This window comes from Antedon mediterranea, chromosome 7 (genome assembly GCF_964355755.1).
Source record: "Antedon mediterranea chromosome 7, ecAntMedi1.1, whole genome shotgun sequence".
NCBI lineage: Eukaryota > Metazoa > Echinodermata > Crinoidea > Comatulida > Antedonidae > Antedon > Antedon mediterranea.
The window spans coordinates 24844780-24872414 of record NC_092676.1 but is presented as its reverse complement, the minus strand read 5'-3'; the positions used below and the strand labels follow the sequence as shown (position 1 = coordinate 24872414).

General features: G+C 31.9%; 1 protein-coding gene across 1 annotated transcript; it reads left to right on the top strand.

Annotated features, from left to right (window-relative positions):
• The first annotated feature begins 1444 nt into the window (after positions 1–1444).
• LOC140055136 (forkhead box protein O4-like) lies at positions 1445–27635 on the top strand. Its single transcript, XM_072100357.1, has 3 exons — positions 1445–2073; positions 4447–5806; positions 23793–27635. The coding sequence occupies exons 1-2, from the start codon at positions 1609–1611 to the stop codon at positions 5803–5805; spliced, it is 1824 nt and encodes a 607-aa protein (XP_071956458.1). The 5' UTR covers positions 1445–1608; the 3' UTR covers position 5806; positions 23793–27635.

Here is a 27635-nt window from a genome sequence, read left to right as displayed (position 1 = left end):
TTGTACGCCGCAGATCAAAGTCGTGACTGACAGCAGGAGTAACAGTATACTGTACTAGAAAAGCCAATGTATTTTTTGTTAGATACCATGCCCCATATTTATTTTTTTTTGTTTCGGTTGTTTTTGGGTTGTTTTTTCTCTTATTTAATGTCCCCAAAATGTATCCATTTTACATATTAATATTTTCATATTTTACAGAGGCGAAACAAACAAAAGTGTTAACCTTAATATAATTGTGGCCAACTGAAAAATAATAATACTAAATCACAATAAGGCTACATTCTTCGTAATTAAAATGACGACAATGAAAATAGGTTGAAAATAAAGTCAAACGGAACAATTAACCGATATTAATTAGACTATTTCCTTAACGAAACAGAGAATGATGTCCACACGAAGTACTAATACAGGAAAGCGGATATATATTTATATTCGTTTGTAGTTAGAAAGGTCTTATATAGAAGGAACTGTAACAGCGTGTTGTAATACGCTTTTCTGCTCTTATTAAACGGGAACTGACGAATTCAACACAGTCACAACCGGTGGATTTTCTCGTAGCTAGGTCAACGCGCCCTTTTAACTTGAGATATTTCACTTCAACTTCCAACGATTCAATCGGCGGAATAGAATATTTAATTATTGTGGCCGGAAGAAATCATTTCTCGCATTGTAGAGACCGTCGACGTATTAAACTATAATTAGGTTTCATGAACCGACATATAATTTATTATCGAGATATGCAACTGTAATATTATTTCGTAATTTGCCCCGGTATCTTCATCATTACCATCATCATTATCAATACCCATTGTCGACAAATCCTTAAGTATTTATTAATTTAAATTATTTTAATAATTTGCTTTAAATAGCATTCATATTGATATTATCATTTATTGTCCAACATACCAGCCTAGTTTATATCATAATTTATAAAATAGTGTAAATACTGTACTCTCATCTTATGTAGAAGAACTCGCTGTTTGGTATTTTTAAAGTTGAAATTATTATAAGTAGGACTAGTAACTCTTTCCCGTTTCCAAATTATAATAAAATACTGAGCCTTCCAATGTGTTCTTACAGCAACTAAATTAAGTCAATCTTTAATTGTGTACCTATTGTCTCTCGGGCTCTGGTTATTGGTAGTAGACGATGTAGGCTACGCGTTTGCTTCCTTTTTTTCCGGTATCTCGAGTTTGTTAATTTTTCTGCGATTTCGTCCTGTATGTTCCAATAGTCATACCCCTACAGGACATGATAATGATTTCGTCGATTTTAAGGTTCTTGGGCCCTTGAACGTGAACTAAAAAATGAAATAATGAGTTGCCCAATCGACTCAGACGCACGATCGACACCACACACTGTTGCTAATAGGTGGCTGTGTGACGTCAGAATTGTATGCAAATTTTTCCAAACGATGAAATCAGAGAAGACCCGCCGCGGTGTGTCATTACTCGAGTATTTTGTATAGAAAATGGATGGGCAGTGTTAGGCGTGATCAAAACAACGTCACTGGAAACTTACATTTCTCCCGCTTTGGAAACGAATTGATTTGGAAGTTCTGGACTGAGGGATAGTATTTGTCATTCTTTAGGATTGTGTAAAATATCTATGGATATCATGGAAGAGATCGACCCCAATTTCGAGCCTCAATCTCGTCCACGTTCCAGCACTTGGCCTCTGCGTAGGCCCGACTTTCTTGATAACAAGCCCCAAGCCTCCCCAGCGATTGCTGAAGAAGAACCTCAACATAACGGTGAACAACCCCTTTCCCAGCAATGTCATGAACCACCGCCAGCTGAGCTTACTGCTCTAACTCCAGAGCCTATAGGCCTAGTACCTGAAGTTATAGAACCTCTTTTAGGAGACAACAAGCATGATTCTTCTACCCCAAACAAAAAAAATACTTCACGAAGAAATGCATGGGGAAATTTATCGTATGCAGATTTGATCACGAAAGCTGTTCAAAGTTCTCCTGAACAGAGACTAACATTGTCTCAAATTTACGAATGGATGGTTAAAAATGTAGCATATTTTAAGGATAAAGGGGACAGTAACAGTTCTGCTGGTTGGAAGGTTAGTATTTTACTGTGTATTATTATTATTTAATAATTTATTAATTAGGCCCCGATATAAATAGATGATTTTCATTTGTATTGTATAATTATTGTGATTTGTTATGTCATTTTTGTTTCTGAAAAAAATCTAGGCCTAGCCTAGTAGATTATTCTATGCCTAAAAGCAGATTAGTGAACTGCTGTACTGTAAGCTTACAGACAGAGCGCTACACTGTACTTTCGCACCTCAATCTCTCAAGCTAAACTCAATTTATAAAACACAGACTGCATGGCGATAATGGCAAGTGTCCGTGAAGTCGGTAGTGATTTCAAGTTTGGTCCGGAAGTACAGATGCACCATTATTGTTATTTAGTTGATGATTTTATGATATCGTCACGTTTTTTATTTGATTTTTTGGTCACGATAAAATCATTACATTTTTGTAGGGAGCAGTGTCGAGATGCTTTCAAACGAACATACTGCACTATAAACCAAAAATGTGAACAAATAAAATATGAACTGAACCATTCAAACACAACCAATTCCATCTGTCAGTCAGTGTAATAACGTTTAAAACACCAATGCTTTTCAAATTGTGGAGAGATTTTAATATTTAACCTGTACAGTACAATGAAGAAATTTAACCTTCCATTATATTCATAAAAGAGCAGGCATGAAAAATTTATTACGGTTGGTCAGCCATCTATTCATCATGCAGTACTTTGCTGGGGATCCTGTTATATCCCTGATGTCATTGTTGCTACCCTACTATATTGATTGCGTTTTTTTGTGTCTAATTATATGAAAATTCCTTATTTAACACATCAGTAGACATGTACTGTACTGTAATTTTCAAATTGAACCTACTGTACTGTACATTGATATAGTGGACAAATATGCTTTACTGTGCTTAGCAATTAAATTAATATTATAGTCTATTTTGTTAGCCTTCATAATCAAATTGTGTTACAACAATACTTATTATTAAATGTGTTCAGTTTGTTTTGATTGTTTCAAGTCTACAGTACTGTATGTTACAGTAATTATTAAATTCTATGTATGTAAAGCTCTGTCTAAACTAGTTTGACAAAATAGTATGATGTGCCCAAATATGGTAGTAATATGCCCAAATATGGTAGTGATATGCCCAAATATGGTAGAGATATGCCCAAATATGGTAGAGATATGTCCATATTTGGGTACATCACAGAGCTACAGTACAGGTTTATTAGAGTAAAATGACATTGACTGTATAATGTTATACAGTTAGTACAAAAGAATTTGTAGGTCGTTTACTGAAAACTTGTATAGAATATCACTGGTTAATTGTTTAGTACAATTAGTTCCTGTGTTAGCAAGGTCATTGACTTCTGAACCATTATTACAGATTACGATGGCCCCAAAAATTGCATTTAATTGTCCCAGCGAAATTACAGTCTGAACACCATCCTTATTCATATTCTATAAGATAGAGCAGCAAGTGTTTTGCAAATTAAAGAATCATCAAATTCCTAGGCAAAATTATCATTGTTTTAATTGACATTCTTTCATTACAATGTGTATCATGTTTATAAAGTAAACAATTTAAGCTGCATTGCATGCTTGTTATAAATGAATGTAATTTTCAGTAAAATATCATGGTCGTAAAGTGTATACTAACAATTCTATCGACGTGTAGTTAATTTAGTTTGTGGCTACTGTAATGCTAACTGTACATTTAGAAATATATTTTACTATGTTTTGTAATTTTTTTTATTTTGTTATAAACCATAAATATAATCTTATTATTTTGCTACGTTTCAGCTACTGCTGTAGCATCGATGTTAATTTTTATGGTTACCAAAATAAAAAAATACAAATACTGTACATACTGTACTGTAAATCATTTAAAACCAGATGAATTTTTTGGAGTATATTTTATTAGTTTAGTTTATTACACAATTCATTTAATGAACATACAGTAATGTATTTTATTTATTTATTTTTTTTTTTATTTAAACTTTATTTATAGAGGGTAACCCTTCCAGCTGAACCAGCTGAGGTCAGCTGATATCCAGGGCCCTCTTAAAAATGACAAAATATATAAAACTATACTTTTAAATGAATTGAAGTACACAACTTTAGGGGTTTTTGTTTTACTTAAATACCATATTATTATTATCATTTAAATGTGTAGCTTTGAACTACTACTGTAGCCCGCTTGTGGTCATAGAGGAACATACAGTACTTGCTGAGGGTTGGGGAGATTGTTTGTTTGTTTGCTGATACTCGGTGCTACTATTAATTACTACTAACTGTAAATGTACCATTATAGCCATGCTGTTTTTACGCTTAATTAAAGTGCGTATGAAATAATTTTCCATTGATACATGTTTTATTCTTCCTTTACAGAATTCTATACGACACAACTTGTCACTGCATAGCAGATTTGTGAGAGTTCAAAACGAGGGAACAGGCAAATCATCATGGTGGATGATAAACCCAGATGCTAAGCCTGGAAAGGCACGTCGCAGGTCATCCAGTATGGAAACAAAAAATTCCAATTGGGAAAAGAAACGTGGTCGTGCTAAGAAGAAAGTAGAAGCCGAGCGTGCGGCTAAGTGGCCAAACAGTCCAAATTCTACAGACGTGGATTTCCCGTTGGATTCACCATTTGATAATTTCAGATCAAGGGCAAGTTCAAATGCTAGTAGTTGTGGTCGGTTATCACCGATAATGGCGAATCTCGATCATGATGGGCCGCCGCTGTCGCCAGCAACTTCGCTAGGCCCGCCACCACCTTCATACGAATCCTCAATTGGCTCGGAGCTTTCACAAGTCAATGAACTAACAGAATCAATAGCAGAAAGCATGAATCTTAGTACCTCTAGTTCACTAAATTCAGACCAATTGAACAGCTCTGTTGAACAGATGCATTTACGACAAAGTAATGGACTTTACCACAATCAGAATGGGGGTAACAATTACATATTTTCACCTCCAGGCTCGGGCTATAATAGTAGTCAGCCATCACCAGCCCATAGCGGTACAAGCCAGAGCCCATTTAGCCACTATTCATGTACCTCACAATCGTCTGCTCTGAGTCCGCAGCACATGTCTCAGCAACGTACACCGTCCATGACAAATTTATCTGAGCAATTTCCGATGATGCATCAATCTAGGATTAATTATACAAATGTAGCTCTCACTCAGTCTGAATCGATGATAACTCAGACGAGCCCGATCATGTCTTCGGAGGACGGGCTCATTTCGCACGGCATGCTGCAAGAGCAAATGCCTCCAGCCGTGTTGATTAATCAAAGAAACCAGATGATGCCAACCTGTCGCAACCAGAGCTTGAATCTACCGACAAGAAATTTAACCATGTCACAGGCTGCAGGTCCCAGTCAGTTATCGGCTTTACTCACGATGCCTGGTCCGTATAACAGATACCAAACTTCTAATCTTCAACAGCAGATACATCCAGTTAATGGAATTAACGGAATGCCAATGCCTGCACTGCAGCCGCATTTCAACAACGAAGCGTTGCAGAATGACCGATTTCCTCAAGATCTTGATTTGGACATGTTTCAGGATGAACTACATTGCGATATGGATAGCATTATACGCTCTGAGCTTGACATGGGTGAAGGATTTGACTTTAATTTTGATCAGCCAGCACAGATCACCCCTACTGGTATCCAGCAGTCGTTGCCTAATATGATGCAAACGAATGCCAATGGAAACGTTAACCGCAACTGGGTTCATTAAGGTTTGTTATTTTTTTTTAATTTACAGTATGTCATAGAAAAACTTATCATTAAAGTACATGTACCAAACTGTAAAGGATTTATGTAGTTTCTCCCCCCCCCCTTCCCAACCCCCTCCCAAAAAAAAAACCGAAAAAAAAAACCCAAAGAAAATTCTTGCCATGGTGATTGTTCATACCTTATCAGTACTTTGTTGAAAATGAATTAAAAAAGATTGGAAGGAATTTTGTAAAATTATATAAATTTATACTGTATATGTACAGTATAAATGACATTGACATTACATAATATGAATTGATGCATCTCTTACCTACAGTACTGTATGGTAACATTCTATGTTTGTAAAGTATTGACTGACACCATGTAATTAAATTGTTTATGATTTCCATTTTTAAAATAAGCGAATTTTTTTTGAAAAAGTGAAATTGGTTGGTAAAAATTCAGCCAATTAATAAGTTAACAACCATAGCAATGTAGACAGTAGTTATCAGCAAATAAAAGGGTCAAGTAGTTTACCGGTATGCATACTGTACATGAAGTTAGAGAGGGTGAAGTTCAATTGATCCATTGGTTGTTCTACAAGTGTGTGTGTAACCAGATTAGCCATTCACGAATTCACGAAAATATGGTCTTCAAACTAAAACTGTAATTCCCAGATTTAAACAGTTATAGTGTGTGAATTGAAATATAAAGTTCAGTCAAATTCTATTGAAAGTATTTTTAGATCTGTTTACTTATTTAATGTTTTAGATCTGAACTTTAGATGTAAAATTACACAATAGCTTTTTTGTTTTGCATGGCTACAGCAACACCATTTCTTTTACTTTTATGTCCATTTGAGTTTATGTTTATAATGTCGCAACGCTTCCTGGTTGTCTCCGGCATATCCTGAATCAAACTTGGTCATCGACGTACCTACACTTAAACTAGATTGGGCTTTTACATACATTTATAAATACTTTACAAATTGGAGTAGGTACAGCTGTATTACGGTTTGAATGAACCTTTGTTGGTGATGTTTTATAAGTATATAATAGAAAATTTATTTTTAAAAAGGCTTGTGGTTATGAAAATCGTATATTTAGTATAGTAGTATTTAGTATAGTAGTATTTGTGCCGACGCCTAAAAGCGCATCGTATAAATATCAAAATTCAGAGGTTTAATCATTCAATGCGTTTCATGCTGCTCTTGTCAATTTTTCGTAATGTATCTAAAAGTTTTCCAGTATCATATTCATAGGCACTATTCTGTGATACAGCATCACATGTGTAAATAAGCCTGTGTCATACATATTAACCTAACCCATGATACAGGCATCACTTAGTCAACCACAGGAGATCTGTAATATAGAATTTGCCATGATACTGTCATGTTAAGATACAATAAAGAACTGAATCTGATGTGCTTTTTTAGAAATCAAAGTTCTGGTTATTTCAAAATATCTTGAAAAACTTGACTTGTGTATTCAAATTATTCATAAACTCCCAATTTTATTCAGCAACCTACTGTAACTGTATATAGGGGAAAAACAGTAATCACCAAGTTGATTTAAATACTGTATAACGATTGTTGTTTATTTTTTAGGGTACTCCATTGCACAGTTTAATACATTTTAAAAGCTGTACAGTATTCATTCATTACAACAAATACACTAAAGATCAATAAGATTTTAAGCATTGACATGTGTGTGTGTTAAAATCATCATTGAAAGCGGGGAAATGGTGAATCTGTTAGGGGGAGGGTAAACCTCATAATATTTTTAGCGATTTTTTATTTGTTTTGTAAGGTTCTCCATTGCACAATTTAATACATTTTACTGTAAAAGCTATTATTCATTCAGTACAATCATTATAACAAATACACTTATAGATAATTAACCAATTTAAACAAGTAATAGGATTTTAAGCATTGACACGTATGTGTTAAAATCATCATTGAAAGAGGGGAAATGGTGAATCTGTTAGGGGGAGGGTTAAACCTCACAAGGACGTCGGCCTCAATTTCCGCTCCTATGATTCAAATCAACCTACTCTGTGAAGTAAAGGAAGCTTGCCACTATGCAAAGTCATGCGTACCTATCTATAGAATTACCACATAATTGCATTGTGTTAACAAAAATTCAAACTCCATTAAAACTGTTCAAGTTGAACTAAAAAACAAACTAAAAAGGTACTGTATTAAGTGGAATTTTGTTCTATTAAATAGTACAGTAGTAGTAGTAACCAACAATATTTTTGGTTGGTATTCCACACGAATGATTTGGATCTAGTTAGATTGTACCGTTTTAACAACATATGTTTTTATTTGTTGGCTCTTATAATCACAATGAGTACTTTACGCTATTCTTGTTTAGTGGCAGAGAACATAATACTTATTATAGGATAAGCCCCCATGCTAAACATAAATTATCCACGCATTATAATGCAATTCAGAGTCTACTTATAACATTAATGCTTAACTTTTGTATTGGGATATTTTTTTATTTTTTCGCATTGATCAAAGAGATTTGATGGTATAGTACATTTCTTATTCTACTATACTACAGTACTGGATTATCAGTATTATTCAGTACAGAACAACATTTAGAAAATGATTTTAAGTAATTTCTTTTTAGAGATGAGAGTTTACTGTGTACATGATTATAAATTATGTGCTAAATTCTCAAATTATTTTGTTTTTGTTAAAGAATGAAGACAGTGTTGTTCCTGTTAGATATTATAATTATCAATTACCTATTGATACTGTATTAACTGTCAGTATTTGAAGATACAGTAATAAAAATCAAATCTGTATATAAATAGTTATTTAGATTTTTATTCCAATTCTCGGTGGAAAAATGGAATAATTTCCCTATGTTATTGTTAGTATACCATATTATTTTTACTGCATACTGTACTGTGTACTTAATTACAATGTACAGTATGACTATCATTTTTTTATTATCTATTGCTGTATGATGAATTACTGTACATATAGCACTCTTCATAATCATATTTTGTCCTTTCCATACGACAAAATACTGGTACTGTACATACTGGTAGTTACTGTCATAGAAATGAATATGTTTTTTTATTAAGTTATTTTATTTAAAATGTTTTCCAATAGTTTATAGTCTAGCAAACAGAACCCTTTCATTAAAATGCAATAGTTTGCGTTTTAAGGCGGATTATTTGTAACAGGAAACGGATTATGAGATAGTATGCAAGAGATGGCCAACTAGATCAATTTAGTAACGACGTTACCGTACAAGGTTATATCTGATAGTTTGCCAGCTATCTACGCTTTCAAGCCCATCAATATAATACAATTCATCAGTTCTATGTTGCTACAGTCGTTAGAAATCGTTGGAAAGTGAAATTCTGACACGAATATTGCTGAATTTGACCCGTGAGATTTGAGTGTTGTTTCAGATTTCTTGTTAATGGTTGTGTGATTCTACGTTGAGCCTAGGTCCATGAGAACCAAATCCTCGCGATTGCTCGTTGTTGCCAACTCTCATGAAATTTGAGACGTTTCTCTAAAAACATTTGATTTTTGTTTAATTTAAAGAAGATTGTTTGGATTTTGTACAGATCAAAGCTTAGCTTGAAATTTGCTATGAATATAACAGCCAATATAATCGTGTCAAATACAATGCAGTACAATTTTGTAACAAATATTCTAAAGAAATTACTAACACCATTTAAAAGTTTTGCAATTATTTTGTTAGAATATTGTGTTAAATATTCCAACATTTAACTGCATTGTTATGTCAACATTATTTGTAAAAAAAATAATTCATTATCAAAATATGAATCAATCAAACATTCATCTGAAAATGCAATAAAGGCGAAAATGTTTTAACAATTGTTAAAAACACAAATTTGTTCAGTAGACTAAAATTTATAGTATATTACTATTTATAGCCTTAAAATTGAAAAGAAAGAGAGAAAGAAAAAAATATAACAGTACACAATTTTAAAGTTTTTAACAATATGTTTTTGTTTAAAATTATTTTTTTCTGGTTTTTCGAAGAAGCTGTTAAAAATATGTTTTTTTTGTTTGTTTTTTCACTGCTACTATAAACATCACTCAGAACATGAACTGTCACTTTAAGGTCAGTCCTGTACACTTGGTTTTACTAAAATTTCACTTCCTAATTGAATTAATTTTAAAACTTCACTATTCAAGATGTCTCACTTAAATCTAAGCAATAATGTATGCACAGTTTCTGCAATTACTGATAAAGCTATCAAAAAAGATAAATTAAAAATAGTCTGTTAAAAAATTGATTGAATAATACTACAGTAGAACCAGAATTAAGGACAGTTTCAGGATTCAAGAAAGTGGCTCCTAATTGTAATAAATGGTTCTGTATACACTGTGCTTCCTAGTAGTAGTATAACATTTTATTTATATCAGTTAGTATTACATAAGAGTATTCCAGCATTCAGTATTTTTGGCTAAAATTAAATTATTTATATATTTGAGCTTTACTATTATTGCTCTACAGTGTCTAACTGAAAACTGTGTTTTTACTTTAGTTAGAAAATTTACAGACGAAAAAATATTTTCACCAGTGTAATGCCAGCAAAAAGCTATACAAAACTACCTTACTGCTACACATTTATCAAATAAAAAATACAATACAAAACTATGTTTCGAGACTCAGAATTTATATCGATTAGCGATATTTCTAACAAATTTTTAAAACGCAGACTTTTCAAAATATGAAGGTACCGTAGTCATAAATGCCATACAAACTGTTAGAGAGTATGAATGGGTACATTCTCAACAGTATGCAATCTTTAACCTTGTCTTTTGTTTGTCAATCTGTATTGCATGCCACTACACTTTTCCTTCACACTGTACCTGAAGCTCCATTAAAAGAATGCTATTGTTATTTGAAGCTGTGTGAATGGTCAATGATTTTTTCCAGCGCAATTTGCATATGAACAGCTCTTGATGTTAACTTTCACAGTACAATCATAGAGGCGAAGGCTAGATCATTCTATTCAGAGGTATTAATACCTATCATGATATTGAGGGTAGGGACTATAGGACAATTTACAGTTATTCAAAAAGCCTATACCCATTATGTAGTTTTAGTATGATTACTGTACCTTATGTAAAGCACTATACCAGTCCTATTACACTTACAGTAGTTTTTCTTTTTACTTACTTTACTTAATTACTAGGCCTACAGTACTAACTATAGCAGATAAAAAATGCTGAATAGCATAGATACTTAACGTGACCGTACTCTTATTAAGAAATTAAAACTGATTATCAAATGCACTACATACAATGCCTTGTATCTTACTATTTTGTACAGATAATATTACTGTAGCTGGTCCAGGCTGCGATATTTCTTTTCGTAAATAATTTGTGGACCCCTCATGAAACGTCACATAATGAATGTTCATTAATAGTCATATCCATATTGGTGTGAAGAATTTAGCAAACGCTAGTCGTATAGTATTGAACTTATGTACGAAAAAAAAATCATGGCCAGGAATACAACAACTTTTTTTAACAATGGCAAGATGTATGTACAGGCACAAGAATGTGTGCAGAATGAAATTGTGTAATTTCAAATGCTAAGAATTCATAATTTTTAACTATTTCACAAATAATTAAAGTCTGATGAAAAAGCCTGATCTTATTTTCTTATTTAATTAAATTGGATTTTCAGCTTATCGACTTTAATAGTCAAAGTGGAATGAATTTAACTTGCGTTATGGTCCATTGCATACTTTATTTATTGTCAGGCGGCAAATATTTTTATATAAATTATATATTAGTGCTAAAGATTTTCACAAAAATAGTACAGGCTTTTGTACAGTATGTGCTAGTACAGTATTATACCGGTAATATGGTAGCTACAACTAAAGCCTTGATCGCACTGGACTTAATTCAATGGTCAAATCAACCGAGTCGCCAGCTAAAGTTACCAAGAAAAGTCCAATCCGAACACTGGCTATGATTCCCACAGGTTTAAAACGAAGTCCAATAGTTACTTACCGACCACTGCCTGTAAAATTAAAAGCTACCATGGTCTAAAGTAAAACCAACCAGTGCACGGAGCTAAAACGTCCAATTTGAATGTGCTACTCATGTTAACACATGGTTAAATTTACAATTTTTCAAGTCTAGTGCGAACAAGGCTTAAAACAAAAAGCCCTGTTTCCAAGACAATTTGTACAGTTCTTTATTGGTTATATCAGTTGATTGAAAGACGACCACAAAATTCACCGTAATTATTAATACATTTTTAATAAATAGTACAGTAACATTACGACAGATACACCACCTGGAAATTAATTTAAATTTAATTGTATTTATAATTGTATAAATTTAGTAAAAATAGAAGTCATTCATAGTACTGCTGCTAGCGGCTTAACTATTTGATATAGCCATCTACACTCAGTAGATTTAAATAATCAATAATACCATGTGCTATACATGCAAGTTTAAATTTTTTAATTCTCTGAGTTGCAATTAAATTTAAATATTAAATTCAATTAATCATGTAGGTCTGTACAGTGTTCATTGTCCAATTGTTGAAGTGTCTTCGTTATTTTTCAGTTTATGTAATTTGTGTATTTGTCTTATTATTACAATATGAGGAAGAATGTTTTTGTATTTATCATGAAAATAATGTTTTATTACACATTTTTATGCACGCCTAATGAAGTTAATATTATTTTATGTAGGTGTTTAGCTACATATTAACGGCGGTGTATACTGTATCATGTGATATTGGTTACTGGTACTTTCCTAGTCACAGTACACCCAAAGCAACAAAATAGTACAATGACTAGTTAAAGAAAAATATATTTAGTTTTATATTAAAATAGGCAATATGTTAGAATTCTTGATTATGCTAAATTACTGTATACCAAAGAACTTATAACACAAGAATCTCCTGTTCTTCAATTTGCATTCAAACACAGTATCGGAAGTACAGGGTTAAAAGGTCAAACTGGGCGACGCCATTTCACAGCATGGAGCAGCGCCCTCTCCAAACTAGGAAGTCAATTACTCTACCCCCCTAGAGTATTAGCAGATCCCCTCTATGATTTTGACTTTCTAATTTGATGCGGGCACCCTACTCCTCAGTCAATTACTCTATCCCCCCTAGAGCATTAGTAGATCCCCTCTATGATTTTGACTTTCTAATTTGATGCGGGCGCCCTACTCCATGGCTCACAATGGCGCCACCCATAGCTCTATTCTATCCCACAATGCCTTTCGAAATTGTTACGCGCTTCCGACGAACAGGAGATTCTTGTGTTATAAGTTCTTTGCTGTATACTCATTCTGTCCAAGAAAATAATCTTTGCTATCCAATATTTTTGCCTTTTGTAAGAACATCAAGAGACTTTTTCAATAAATGCATTTCTTCGTGTGAAATCACAAGAGAGCGAATTAAAATCAACAATCATTTATATGGTAGTATTTCAATGGGACATGCTAGTGCTACTGGCTCCAGGAACGGGCACTCTAAAATACTATACATTAGGCCTACCATTGTATGTAAAAAACAAAAAACAGGTGCACTATACTAAATTTGTTGAGGTAATATTTGGTTTAGCCCCAAAACTTTCAAAAGCCTTTAAGTTAGAAAAGTCGAATCTGAATGCTAGCTACATTCTCAAGGTAAATTTAACCAAGACCAACAGTTAATTTTACTGACCACTGCCTGTCTGGTAGCTACAATGGTGTCGATAAAACTAACCATGCTGGCTAAAAAGTTCAATCCGAATGTGCGTCTCGGGTAAACACATGACCTTCACCATGCGATTCAATCATAGAAACAAGATTTTTTCAGTTATTTTTTATAAATTTATCATTTGCTTTTCATTTTCCATAGTTTCAATCATAGTTTTTAACATCACAGTTACATTTTGGCAAAACTAAAGGATTAAAACTATTACTAATTACTAGATAGCCTTTAGAAAAGTTATAGGTTAATATTTTCATTTTACAAGTCCATTGCGAACAAGTCTACTCTAAAGACCTTACTATAGTACACAGAAATTGTATTGCTGTGGAAACATACTAAGAGGTGTTATATTTAAATATAGAAATTAATAATATGAATTGCTGGTAATTAAAGATTCATTATTGATTATCAATGTATCTATAATTATCAGTCAAACCACCTGTGCCAACTGGACTGATGAGATTCAATCCTTGTCCAACATTGTTTAATTTCACACATTTCATTTATAATATTTTTCCCACACACATCTCAAGTAGGTGCTTATAATACTGTAAATAGGATAAAGCTGACATTCTCGGGTGCATTTCGTGCTTGTAGTGTCCACTAAATTGTGTACTGTTGCCTTGCTAATCAGCATATGAATCGCTTTTATCATGTACTTTGTATTCAGCACTCACTCTATCCTAAAAGGCCTGTTAAGTCATGTACATACAATACAATGCATGATTTAAAAAATAAAACTTTCCCTGACAAACTGCGGGAGATTTAAATGCCATACATTAAGAATTAGACTGTCAATTCCATGAAGATGGACCACCCAATATGAGAGTATAAATCGGCCAATCAGATGCCAGTTTTAAAGTTACATAATAGTTTAGGTTATTATTTGAATAATACAGTCGGCCATTTTGAGGTGTCCCATTGAGATGTTCTTTAATATCTCTATGCTACTCACATCACATCACCTAATTGACTGTCTAGTAAAACAGTTTTTCACATTGTGTTTTCATTCCTATACCATGTTTCATTCTCGTTAGCTACTAGATACAAGAATTCATATCAATTTAACAGTATTATTATATCTATATCTCAAAGTTAAAGTGAGTCATGCATTTATTCAGAATCCTATGTAAGATTTTTTCAGTTATTTTTTTTATAGATTTCACGCATTATTTGCTTTTCATTTTCCATTAATACTAATACTGTAGTTAAAAACATGGGTACAGTAGTTAATTTCTCTGGCAGAAAATAAGCCCACACAAGGAGTGCTAGAATGTTGATCATATCAAGATGTTGGACTGTATTACAATATATTTGTTGTTATAAGTAAAAAGGGTTTCCTTTTTAACTAAAATAAATTTGGGGGTTATAAAATTTATTTTGGTTGTTCGAAAAAAAGAAATTTCTTTTTGAAATATCACAACATCTACCAGATGGTATTGTCCAAGCCTTTGCTAAATGAAAATAATGAGCTGGGTTCCCTTGCCACTAATCCAGCTTACCTGGTCTAACCAACCTCTGATAATTTGTCATTGTTTCGTACATTAAGAACGGATGTAAGCGCAATTTGCAATGAAAGTCTCATTACAGCCTTCTTAGATAGAAGAAGTTCATTTCATATCCTTGCTTTTTTTAATTTCGTCTTTCCTGTCCATATGGAATAGCGTTTTAATCAACTGTAATTGAGGGAGACCCAACTGACCAACAACCATACTATATATCAGGGTTCAATAACCTCTTTATAAATGTAGGCATTGCTTACCTGGATTGGTTTCCTTATGCTGGTTAACTACAGTATTAATTGCACAGCTCTGCTACTATTGATAATTTATTAAGATTTTTAAAACATGTAATTTTTTTAATGAAATCCCAGAAATAATCTTGGAAAATAAAAATCCTTGAGATAATCTTTGAAAATAACAATATAGATGACAAAATTAATGGAAAAGATTGGAGAGCGGAAAATTTAAGGAAAAGAGAGACACCTTGCAAGTACAGTAGAATGGTATACTTTTGTAATTCTGAGTGCCTAGCAACTCATTTTTACAGATGAAATAGAATAGATAGAAATATTATACTATATAGTCCCATAATGTTTTCCAATCTATCTTGAATTCCTCAGAAACTCCCAGATGACAGACATTTGTAACCTGTGTAAAGAATAAATTAGTAATGAAATAATTAATGTTCAATATGTTCCATTTTAATGATCCAATTAACTGCTTTTTGGCACATAGCCAGTTGGAAGTTGAATGGCTGGACACAATGTAGGTGACTATATAGTTGTTGTACTAGCTAGAGATTATTGTCATGTACATCCAGTGCTTACTTTTTTAAACATTTACAAGAAACATTTAACGATAAAGTGTTTTAAATGCTTATTAAAGTGAAAGTTTAATCATAGTCTAAGTCCTGAAGACCAACAACTGTACAATTTTAAAATATGCCTCATTTTAAATAAGTATAGTAACTAAAGCCATTTGCTTAATTGATTTTAACCTGTCCTCAATCAAGTAAAAAGGTCACCATTGAAATTGATATTAAAAGATAGAGATGCTTAAGTATTACAGAATTACACTAAGATATAATGACGAGTTGAATCGTTGAAAATCATAATTCATGAGGCATCTGGACTTTCTGTCAATTCTATTTTTCGAGATGATTATTTATGGGTATGCAACAGAATCAGAATTGCAGTTATTGTACTGGTGTTTAAGTAAAGATGTTGATGAACTAAATCCATAACACAAGAAGATAGCATTTATATACCCATTACTTGTTGAACAGCGTACAATCATCTGGATAACACAGTGAAGATAATTCATTTAATCAATATATCGGCGTGCATCTGCCATATTAAAATGTAAGATGGCAGATTTTATAGAAAGTAAAATCAGTCGGAATCGGCTTTATTGGAATATTTATGTCACATTAAGTTTGATCAACTGGTCGGGTGTTTTATAAATGTCTCTTTAAATTGAATACATAAATGTATCCTTTGTTAACAATTTCTCAAGTGATAATATTGTAGGCTACTGTGATGACATCATCATGTCTATGGGCACATCACATTTTTTTGTTGTAAAAGGTTGATAGTGTAGACAGAGCTTAACATTGAAGTTTCGGTTGTACATTTTTCTACATTTTTAGAAATGATATATAATTGTGTATGATATACTTCACATCAATCACGGAGAGATATACTATTAAAACAATGATAACCCTTAAAGTTACTCCTCACATACAGTTTATACCATCTATCAGTATGCAACTAAAATTAGTAATAATTTTTATTATGGACAGTTATTCAATCTCTGCGTTATCTGTGTGATATTAAAAACAATGAATATACAATACAGTAGTTAGCGTTAAAGAATTATTGTGACATTGTCTTATCTGCATCGAAACAATGAGTCTATTATAGTGAAGATATTTCCCTTGTTGTGAATTATACTCGAGAAAACTCCCATGTTCTTTATCTACAATATATTACAATTCAAATACTAAATTGTAAATTAAACAGATTTTATCTTTATTTAATACTGTAAGTATATTGGTATGTTGCTTGTAAATTGACTAGATGTGAAAATTGATTGAATTGAAGTGGAGCTGTAGCTTGGTGGTTAACGTGCTTGCCTTCCAATTCTAAGGTCCAGGGTTCAATCCTGACCTAGTGCCAGGGTTCAATCCTGACCTAGTGCCAGGGTTGTAACTCACAACTCTTTTAACTCCACTCTCTAAGCCTCAAATGAGTTTACAAGTATGATACATTATAAAATAGTTTATCCGTCCTGTAATTGGCGAGTTACTCGCTGTTGGATGCGTATGAAATTTAAAAAAAATAAATAGTAATGTATGTACATTGGCTCCAACTCTCCTCCACTTAAAAACCAATTTGTGTCATCATGGAGTAAGAAAATGACAATAACATAACATTTAATGTGCTCAAGATGCTGCCAAGAAATTGGTGGCATTTATTTTATATTCAACCATCTTTAAAAAGGGTAACCTTCCAGTTTAGCCCAGGGGGTTCACTGATATTTAGGGGCCCTCTTGTTTGGGGTGTGGTTGGCTCAAAACAGAAATCTGTACAAATTCAAATTTGTATGTGTTTTTACGTATATTTTACAAATCATTGAATAAACAATGCTGTCCTGTTCAAAAGATAGTAGTTAACTATTACTAATCAGTACAGTAGGCCTACTAAAAACTATTCATTTTTACTGATTTTTTCCATTCCTTATCTGTGACTCACAATTGCCTGACTATACATTGCTTTTATACACACAATGCTTCACTCCAAAGATTGCCACTTATTATACTGGGTCATTACCTTGACCTCTGTTGAGGTCAATTACTTGACTCAGCTGACACAAGGAAATACATTGAAGTTCACTGCTCTAAATTCTATTTATCAATACTGATTATTTACACCAATAGAAATATTTACACTTCAATAGAACTATATTCTTTTTACACTATTGCAATTTGCTATGCTTTTGATGCTGTTGATATTTGGGTAGATATGAGAATATAAAAGAGAGTATGAATTTACCTGTGGTAAAAAAAAGAGAATGAATATACCTGGTAAAAAAAAGAGAATGAATTACCTGGTAAAAAAATGTATTTTTTATTTAATATACTGGTTTATTGGGAAAGTTTTCAGAAAGTCTGGTGTTTTGGGAAAGTCAACCATACTACCACTCAATATTAAAATCAGATAGGAGATAGATGGAAGAAGAAACTGTGTTTGCAAATGTGTGAAAAGGGTATAAATTTAAAAAGTCTTTTAATCATAAAAATCAATTTTCATCAAATCCAACACCAAATCAGAGCAGCTATTGACAGTCAATTATACCTTGTTCACACTTCATATCCAAACTAGGGAGTTTTGACACTTGAGGCTGTCAATTGAACAGTTGTACGATTCACTAATTGATAAAAGAAACAATATGTAGTGTTAAAACATTGAGATTCAAACACCTGAAAACATGCTAGGACCGTGGACGTCATAAACTTACTACTAGAGAGAGTATTGTTGTATAAATGTGCACTGCTACTAATAATACTATGATATGTAGATACAACAATGTTGATGATGATGTCATGCACAGTACATTGATACAATGTACAATTGAATATCGTATTATCAGATTTTAGTTCATTCATTCATTCATAGTTGTACACACTAGAAGCAATAGCTTGTCTCATGAGGGCCCCTACATTAGTTACCGTATATCCTGTGGTATAATCCCAGATCACGAAATTTGGCCGACTTTGAAGGGTGGAACTATACCGGAGCGACCCCTCGTTCATGAAAAAAATGATTGGTAAGCATTTCTTGTTAAAACTGAACTTTGAACGGGCAAGAGAAAGGCTTGCTTTACATTCAGACCGAAAGTCAATACTGGGACTATACCTGGGCGATATGCCTGCTTGTGAAATCAGACATAAAGTAGGAGGTGGGATTATACCCAATGTGGGCTTATACCCGAGGATATTGAATTCCACTGGATGGTACAGTAGTTGGTGATAATTATTAAAATTAAATTGTATTTTATTTGTCTTTCGTATTGGATTTAATTCCAATACAGTAGAAATGTTTAAAGGATGGCTGTGCTTAAATGTGCATCAGTTGTTTTATCTATACTTTAATAGGGATGGCTGTGCTTAAATGTGCATCAGTTATTTTATCTATACTTTAATAATATGTACTCTGTATAACATCCTGCTTTCAGAGTATAACTTGCACCCTAGATTCCTTGAATTCTTACTGTAACATGCTTTCCAAATATGACAGGTTGCCAAAAGTGCAACTTTTTTATAGAATAAAGTTGTCTACCGCTTTAAGCATTTCATAATATTTCATTTTGTTATATAAAAGAATGTTAATTTTGATATGATTTATGTGTAAAAAATGATGATCCCTTTGATTAGCTCATTTCTAATTATAAACTACAGTGCTCTGGTGTTCACATTTTCTTTGAACTTTTACAAAATTCTATACATACTGTAGTAGTCAAAAATGACTCCAGGGAATATTACAATTTTGCACATGTTTTGCATGCATTTACTTATTTAAAAAATGTTTTAGCAAACCTAAATGAATAAAGAAACAAGTTTGGTTTAAAACCGGTACCAGCATACTGAACATATTGTATTCAAATTTTTCTCAGTGTACTGTACTACTACAGTTAAAAGGGAAAAAAAATGTATTTAATCTTCAGTTGAAGGCTAACAATTGCTTGTACTTGTAAATCTTTAATGCGGATGATTTGCACTCTGAAATGTTGGAAGCAGGTTTCGTTGCGGAATTGCTATAGAATGAGCATGAAATGTTAATCCATTAAATGGATAAGCTAGTAACATCTGCTAGTGTTTTCTAGTCGTAGCAACATTCATGGATTTCGCTCGCAACGAGCGTAAAAATCGCTATTACTATTAGCTTCATTTCTCTGCAAATGAAATTTATCATTATGTAAGGTTAATCGGAAGTTACATTTCAAATTTATTCGGTAGAGTTGTGGTATAAAACTAGTCAGTGTTTCCAAGTTTTGTACTGTATGTTGTAGACACTATGCAGAAAACCAAATTTGGGGAAATAATTCTGCAGCTACTGTATACAGGCCTATACAGACCTGGCAAAATAAAAAGGCAAAATTGTTTCACCTAGGGTTACATACAGTACCGTATCTCATATCTCGCAATGTTTCATGTTTTGGATGAGCGTCAAACGTGCATTGGTAGCAGCTGCCAGCTCGATCCACACATAAAAAATAACTAATTTATAAATTCCCATTTAGTTGCGGAAAATTAATGCTAGATTCATATCCTAGGAAATAAATGTAGTATAATTAATGATTCTACTCTTAATACAGTATATTTGTCTGTGTGTCTCTGCCGGAATACAATGGGAGAATATCGGATGTTAACATCTAAATTGATTGTAAGCTCTGATCATAGAGAAAAGAGTGTGTAGGCATAGCTTTAAGATAATAATAGTCAACTCTCCCGATACAGGACACCTTTGGGCTGACCAAATAAGTCTGGTTTTCCGAAAAGTCTTGTATTCGGAATGTGTTTTTAATGATAAAAATGACTTCAATAAAGGTCTGGTATGAATGCGCTGCTTGTACAGCATTTATTGTCAAACATCGCTATATTGGGAGAGTTTCTGGTTTTCAGAGAGTTGACTGCAGTATACTGTAGGTATTAATTATAATTAAATTCAAATATATAGTAAAGTAATACCATGTAATATCATAGGAATATTTTTGCTCTTTACTTAATATTGTTTGAATAACTTTATATTAACTAATCTAATCAAATGTTCACCGACTATGTGGTTAATTTCAAACAAACAATTAAAATTGAATGTTTGGTAATTTAAAATTAGTACGATCTTAACTAAACATAATATTGCCTTGGCTATCATCACCTCGGCTATCATCACCTACCAGTGACTATTAACTGGATCATTCTAACTAAAGCAATATTAATCTACATTTAATTAAGGGTTGTGTATGTAACTGTACTACTGGATCTACTATTTTCTGAAATTACTGTACATCTTTACACACATATTTATCGCGGTATGGAAAAACTAAAAAGTGCACTTAACACTATAGAAAGATTTAGCCTTGTCTTAATTAATATCAGTTGCATGTGTGTTGTGTTACTTTTAGTTTGGGTTGAGGTAGGGTGTAAAATAAGTTGCCTATGTACTGTAAATACATTCTACAGTATTTCTCAAAAAAAGATTTAGTTTTGTCTTGTTAAATTACAGTCGACTCTCCCAATTCCGGACACCTTTGAGCTAGCCAAATACTGTATGTCTGGTTTTCTGGAAAGTTGGGTATTCAGAATGTGTTTTTAATTGTAAAAACAAATTTGGGACTTTTTAGGCCTCAAGAAAAGTCTGGTATTGGGAAACTTTCTGGTTTTCAGAGAGTCCAGTATTGTATAATATTTATCTTGAGTCGAGCCTTAGATATTCCTCAAAACATGAAAAATAAAGATTAATAAACAAATCAAAATTGTAATGAGCAATCAGGAAGGCAATATATTTTGTTATAAATTTGTAATTTTTTCACAAAAAAACAAAGAAACTCATTGTTTTCACAGTTTTTAGTGTTGTTCCCAACTAAAAAAGCACTAACAATAAATTGTGTCCCGAAACCATTCATGCGTAAAATGATGAATATTTTACTTTATTCAACAAGCTCTTTTCAGGGCCATGTTTTTTTCAAATTTTGTACCGCTCTTTTGCACTCTGTACGCAACAGTAAAGGCCTTTTAGAAAAGGCTAACTAATTGTCATTGTTTGTATGGTGAATTTTAACATGGCTGTTGGTTGGCAATAAACAACACTGTGTGTTAAAAATAGTAATTTATTAAAAGGGTGTAGACAGATTAAGTACATCTACCTCAAGTTATAATTCAAGTTTATTATGTAATTCTGAGAAATCTGATACTCTTGCTTTTCGTCCTTGAACACCAAAGGGCGTTTTTAGGGTAGGACTCTCATTTCCTTTCTACTGGGACACAAAGTCAAAGCACTGTCTTTTTCTTTGATTCATGGCTTGTTGAATTGAGCCATGAGAAAAACTTTGACCTTGTGACCTACATCCTAACATTGAATGGATCCATTATTCAATAAAATAATGTGATTACTGTAATTAAGGTGGAAACCAACTGTTGGTATTCACATTATGTTAGACCACTAGTTAGTTATTATAGTACAAGATACAAGATAACTTTATTGTCAAATAATTCAACGAAAGATTTAAAATTGGTTTTTCTCATGGCAACCTAATATCAAAATAGAATAAAATCTGTAAAATTTTAGAACACAAAGTACATTGCAGTACAAGAGTAAGAATAGGGAATAGTAATTATCCCCTGAAATTAGAATACACAAATTGCTGTGTTTGTGCTTAAATAAAAAATAAAATATTAAGATATTTTCTTACTGTAACTTGATATCATTAAAATCATAATTTCCTCATCGACATAATTTATTGTTCTATATTTTTAGAATTCATACTTTATATTATATATTTTTGTTTTAGTTCTAGTAAGAATAATTTCCTTTGAGAAATTTAAGACCATTGTTTCCATACAGTAGAGTATACTGTAGTTAATTCAAACTTTTGTTTCTTGGTGCAGCATATGTCGAAACTTCTCACAATACAGAATACACACAGCAACAATAATAACATGAAATGACTCTCATATTATCAAGTTCACTATTTAATATGAGCCAGGTGTTGCTGGGCCTAGCACCAAAGCGACAGACATGTCACTGAGCCAGCCAACAAGGTGGCTCAGTGTTTCCTGTAGTGCTTAAGGAGAGCTGCTTTCCTAGAATGGAGAAACCCAATTTGTTCTTATCTAACCCGAACAAAGTGAATTACATGCTGTTTCAGTCGTTCACGCCCACTTAAAATGGCAGCCATTAAAGGTTGGCCAGGAAGCTAGGGACTCCCTAAGGCAATCTCGTTATTCACAATGAATAGTTATCAGATTTCGTTACAATTATTAAAATCTTAGGATGATCTCATTAAAAAAGTATCTAGTATATAATTTTGTAATACTGTAGTAGGGTATTACTTAAATTATAAAATATAATATGCCTTTACATTAACTGAAATACTGTAGAGGTATACATTGTTTAACATTATTGTTTTATTTATCACTTAAAAAAAATATCTGGTATTATATAGTATAATTTTTTAGTAGGGTATTACTTCAATTATAATATTCCTTTACATAACTAAAATGCTGTAGAGGTATATTGTTTATAATGATGGTTTTATATCTCACTTCATAAGTTGATTTTGATCATATTTACTAGTGTATAGTACTCTCAATTTCACATCCATTCCGTCAATCGGTTTTTCCCCGGTTACTTTGGTTTGTAATATATTCAGCATGTTTCTCTACTTTCTTTTGTTACATATGCATGTCAAAATGCAACTTTCCAATTCATAAATAATGTAATGAAAAGTTGCAGTGCAGAAATTGACGTGTAAATGACTAAAGCTCTGTCTACACTATCAAACTTTATTTTTTGTTAAACTAGTTTGATAGTGTAGACAGAGCTTTAATAGTATGCTGTATAGTTATTTATTATCAAGAATGTTAATACAGTACCTGCAAAATTAACAATTGTCAATTATTTTTGGGTGTTTATTTTGTTGATTGTTATTACGATGAATGAAGTCTTAAATAGCAAAATGTAAAGTTAATTAATTAATTTTTGTTATTATTCTTGTAGGTTTGTTCTGTGATTCAATCGGTATACCTAAGGATTGACATAGAGCTGTAGCAACAATAAGATGTGCTGTACTCCTTGTGGGAAAAAATTGTTGTGAGAAACAAAATGGAGGTGTTAACCGTTGCGTAAAATAAAAGAGAAAGACGATTGACTTTGTTTTGGGCAACTTTCCTTAACTGATCATCAGGACATATGAGATACTTCCGTAACTTGCTTCCATTGAAAAAAAGTACACTATTTTGTACACAAAAATAATATATCATCTTGAGATATGAATTAACCAAAATTATAATAATGGTATAATAACAGTAGTATGTGTGTTAGCAATGAGTAAAAGGATTTAAACAAAAAGCATCAATAACTGTTACATACACAAAATAAATGATCTGGCGGTGGAATAGTTATCGGTACATTAAGAATGTACCTATAATATATATATATATTTTCTTAAGACTTAAAAATATGTGTGTTACATTTACAAAATTATTAGTTTAAAAAAATATTTTTTTAAACAAACATTATTATTTTCTTCCTTTTATCCTAGTACTTTGTAAATAGAATTTATAGTATTGTTTCACCACGGTGATTATTATTTTTTATTAGTCAACAAAAATATGATGAATATTTATGAGTTGAATAGGTAGAATATTTGAATGGGTTAAAAGATCACCTGTTACTAGGCTAAGCCAAGTTGAATAGTATTGTCAGGCTTTGAACAAATATTTATTTCCATTCAATGAATACAAAACATCACTTTTTGTTTATAACACACCTACTGTTCTAGAGAAATCTTTGCAACTGTGCAATAGTACCACTTTCAATCATTGAAATGGGAGAAAATAATGCATGGCACTCAACCAATCAAATGGTTTACAAAACCATCCAATCAAATTGCAAGGATAAACTTAGGTGTGTTATAATGATTATTAATGTGTTATCTATTTTGTTTAACATTGTAAATAGTATAATATATGAACATAGAAAATTAAGGTTTCAACATATTGTATATTTATACAATAATTGAAATAAATGAAGATTTAAATAGTCTTCTTGTATCCAACTACAATGTCAATGTAATTGAGAAAATATTGGTAACAAATGGCTTGATTTCTTGTTATTGAATCCATGATCAATGAGTTATATTGCTTTTGTGATTTTGGTTGATACCAATTGACCAAGAAAATGTAGTATTGTATGATATTAAATAAAAAAAACATACATACCCTACTATTATGCTTGTAAAAAATATTACATGCTATATAACTATTGACTTATACCATGAGGTATAGAAACCAAGCAACCATCATGGAAATAGGTCATAGGTCATAGGGAAGATCGTTTGTTTGAAAGAGAGTGGACAAAACTTTGGATTTAAAGTACGTCCAACGGCATCTGTGAAATATATATAATATATCTTAAATAGTTTTTCTAAACAAAATTGCAGTTTATTTTGCATAAATAAGAGTTTATATGAAGAATCCAGTAAGAAGAATGAATGTTTGTGTATTTTTAAAACAAAACAGTATATAATTAATAAGCATTAGAAATTGATTTATTGGAAATAGCATCTCAATTTTGCTGGGAAAATATATATTTAGGGAAAATGTCGCTGCATATGTAACAACATCTATAATTGAATTGCTGGCCACAGATATTGTAGTATAATAAGTACATTTTGTTATGCTTTCAGTTAATTCCCCGATCTGTTAGTATACATTAAATATGTATTATATTTACGTTTATAAACTACTTTACTAGTAGTTGATGATGATACTCTGTTTAAACTCTTTTTGTTTCAAGAAGTCCTTGTTTTAAAGTTCTTTATTTTTTTGAAAAATATATATATATATATAAATTTGGATGTAAATTTTCTTATGTTTTTGTATGTTAACAGATAGATTTAGCAAATTAAAATCAGGTTTTTGGAGTTATTATTACTTCCAGTTCTCATTTACTGTATGTGTGATGCTGGCACAGGCATATAAGAAATGAGACACGACTGTGAAAATCACTGAAATATTAAATAATGTAGATACTCTAATAGAAGACATTTGGATAAAATCTGTTAAATATTTGCATTTGTTAAAAATCAATTACTATCACGTAATTTTATTTCTGCAATTCTATCGTAGCATGTTGTTTTTTATTAGAAATCTTTAAGAAGGAGGGGTCGTTTAAAAGAATTATTGTAGAATTTTGTTGATAAAGAATTTGTTACTACTCCCGATAATCTATCAAATCTTTATTTAGAAACCTGTATTTTATATTATGTAAAATATGAACAATGAATTCCCATAAAATGGATGGATGGATGATTATATCACTACTATATTTGAGTATATCACTACCATGTGGAAACGTCACACTTTTTTGTCAAACTAGTTTGATAGTGTAGACAGAGCTTAAGATATTGAGTTTAACCTGTATCTTAATGTACTATGTTGTGTTAGATGAATATCCAGAATTGGACACAAATTTGTATTGCATTTTATAGTCATTATGATAGCCCCATGGGCTTGTGTTTGAATACAATGTAGAAAAAGATTTGGCATTGAACCATGTATCTAGTTTGTAACGATAATTATCCTCATCATTGACAAATTTGAAACCAAATGCTTTCTTTTTTATTAGAAAAGACCTCTATGGACATTAGCTATTGAGGTGTAATGTTCTGTGAGGAATGACTATCATGCATAAGTTAGGCTGACTTATTACATCTGTCCCGCCCACCATATACTCGTACAAAGATTGGTGTTGGGAACCTCCCTCTTTGAATGCATAACATATTATTGCGTTTAGTGAGTTCTTTGCAGTTCTAAGAACGAGTTGAAATTATATTATAGGTAGTATATACTTACAAACAATAGAGCATAACAAAACTAAATTCGGAAACTGGTATCAGTCACAGAAGCTATCACAACTTGAATTGGCATAAGTGTAGTCTTTGTTGTTACCTAGTAAAAGAAAAAGTCTTGACATTTTTTTTTTATCGTACTATACTACAAGGAAAAACTAGTGGAAGCTGCAAAGTATGGAGTGCCAAGTATGCAAAGTATGGAGTGCCAAATAATTTTCTTCTTTTCTTGTAAATGGCGAATGTTTTTAAATGAGTTTTTGATTAGTAAAGATTGTTCAGATAAAACAACATAATATTTAATATGACAGATGTTCTAATTACTATAGTCATTAAAGAAATATTTTTTACAATATAATTATTAATCATCAATAAAACTAACTTATTAATTGAATTGGTTATTGATAAAATTAACTTATTTAATATTAATCCAATCGTTTTTAATGAACAGTTTTTATTTTATACCTGTTGTATTATAGTTATTGCATTGCAGTGTTGATATAGCCTTCGCATGTTGTCTTTATTTCCCCTATTTTTTCTCTCCGGTTTAAGTCTGTATAAGCAGATTTACTAAGATTGAAAGTTTAGAGTTTATTGTTATGTAAATAATTAGTTACTAGAGAATATTATTGTATTATTTTAATGATTTTTTCGATTAGTCAAATCAACATCCTCAGTGTCTTAAATTTTCGTGATTAATATCATACCCTCTGTCAATGGTATACTGTATATAAGCTTTTTAGATTAAAAGAAAAATGAAGATGAAACAATATTGAAAATACATTTGTTGTGCTTTATTTATTTTTTTGTTGTTCTTTTTCATAGATTTAGAAATATCAAAAGTACCTTAAGAAGCTGTCAAAATGCATGTCTGTTGCTATAGCAATTCAGTCGGAATAATGCTGTATATGACGTCATTGATGTATTCTTATACTGTACACATTTTCTCAATAGTCAAGTTATCTTGACGATGGATGATGATTAAACGA

Excerpts from the sequence above, each read along its gene's own strand:
- LOC140055136 (XM_072100357.1), top strand. The coding sequence starts at position 1,609 with ATGGATATCATGGAAGAGATCGACCCCAATTTCGAGCCTCAATCTCGT. Across the intron at positions 2,074-4,446 it reads ACAGTTCTGCTGGTTGGAAG|AATTCTATACGACACAACTT; the intron begins GTTAGTATTTTA and ends CTTCCTTTACAG.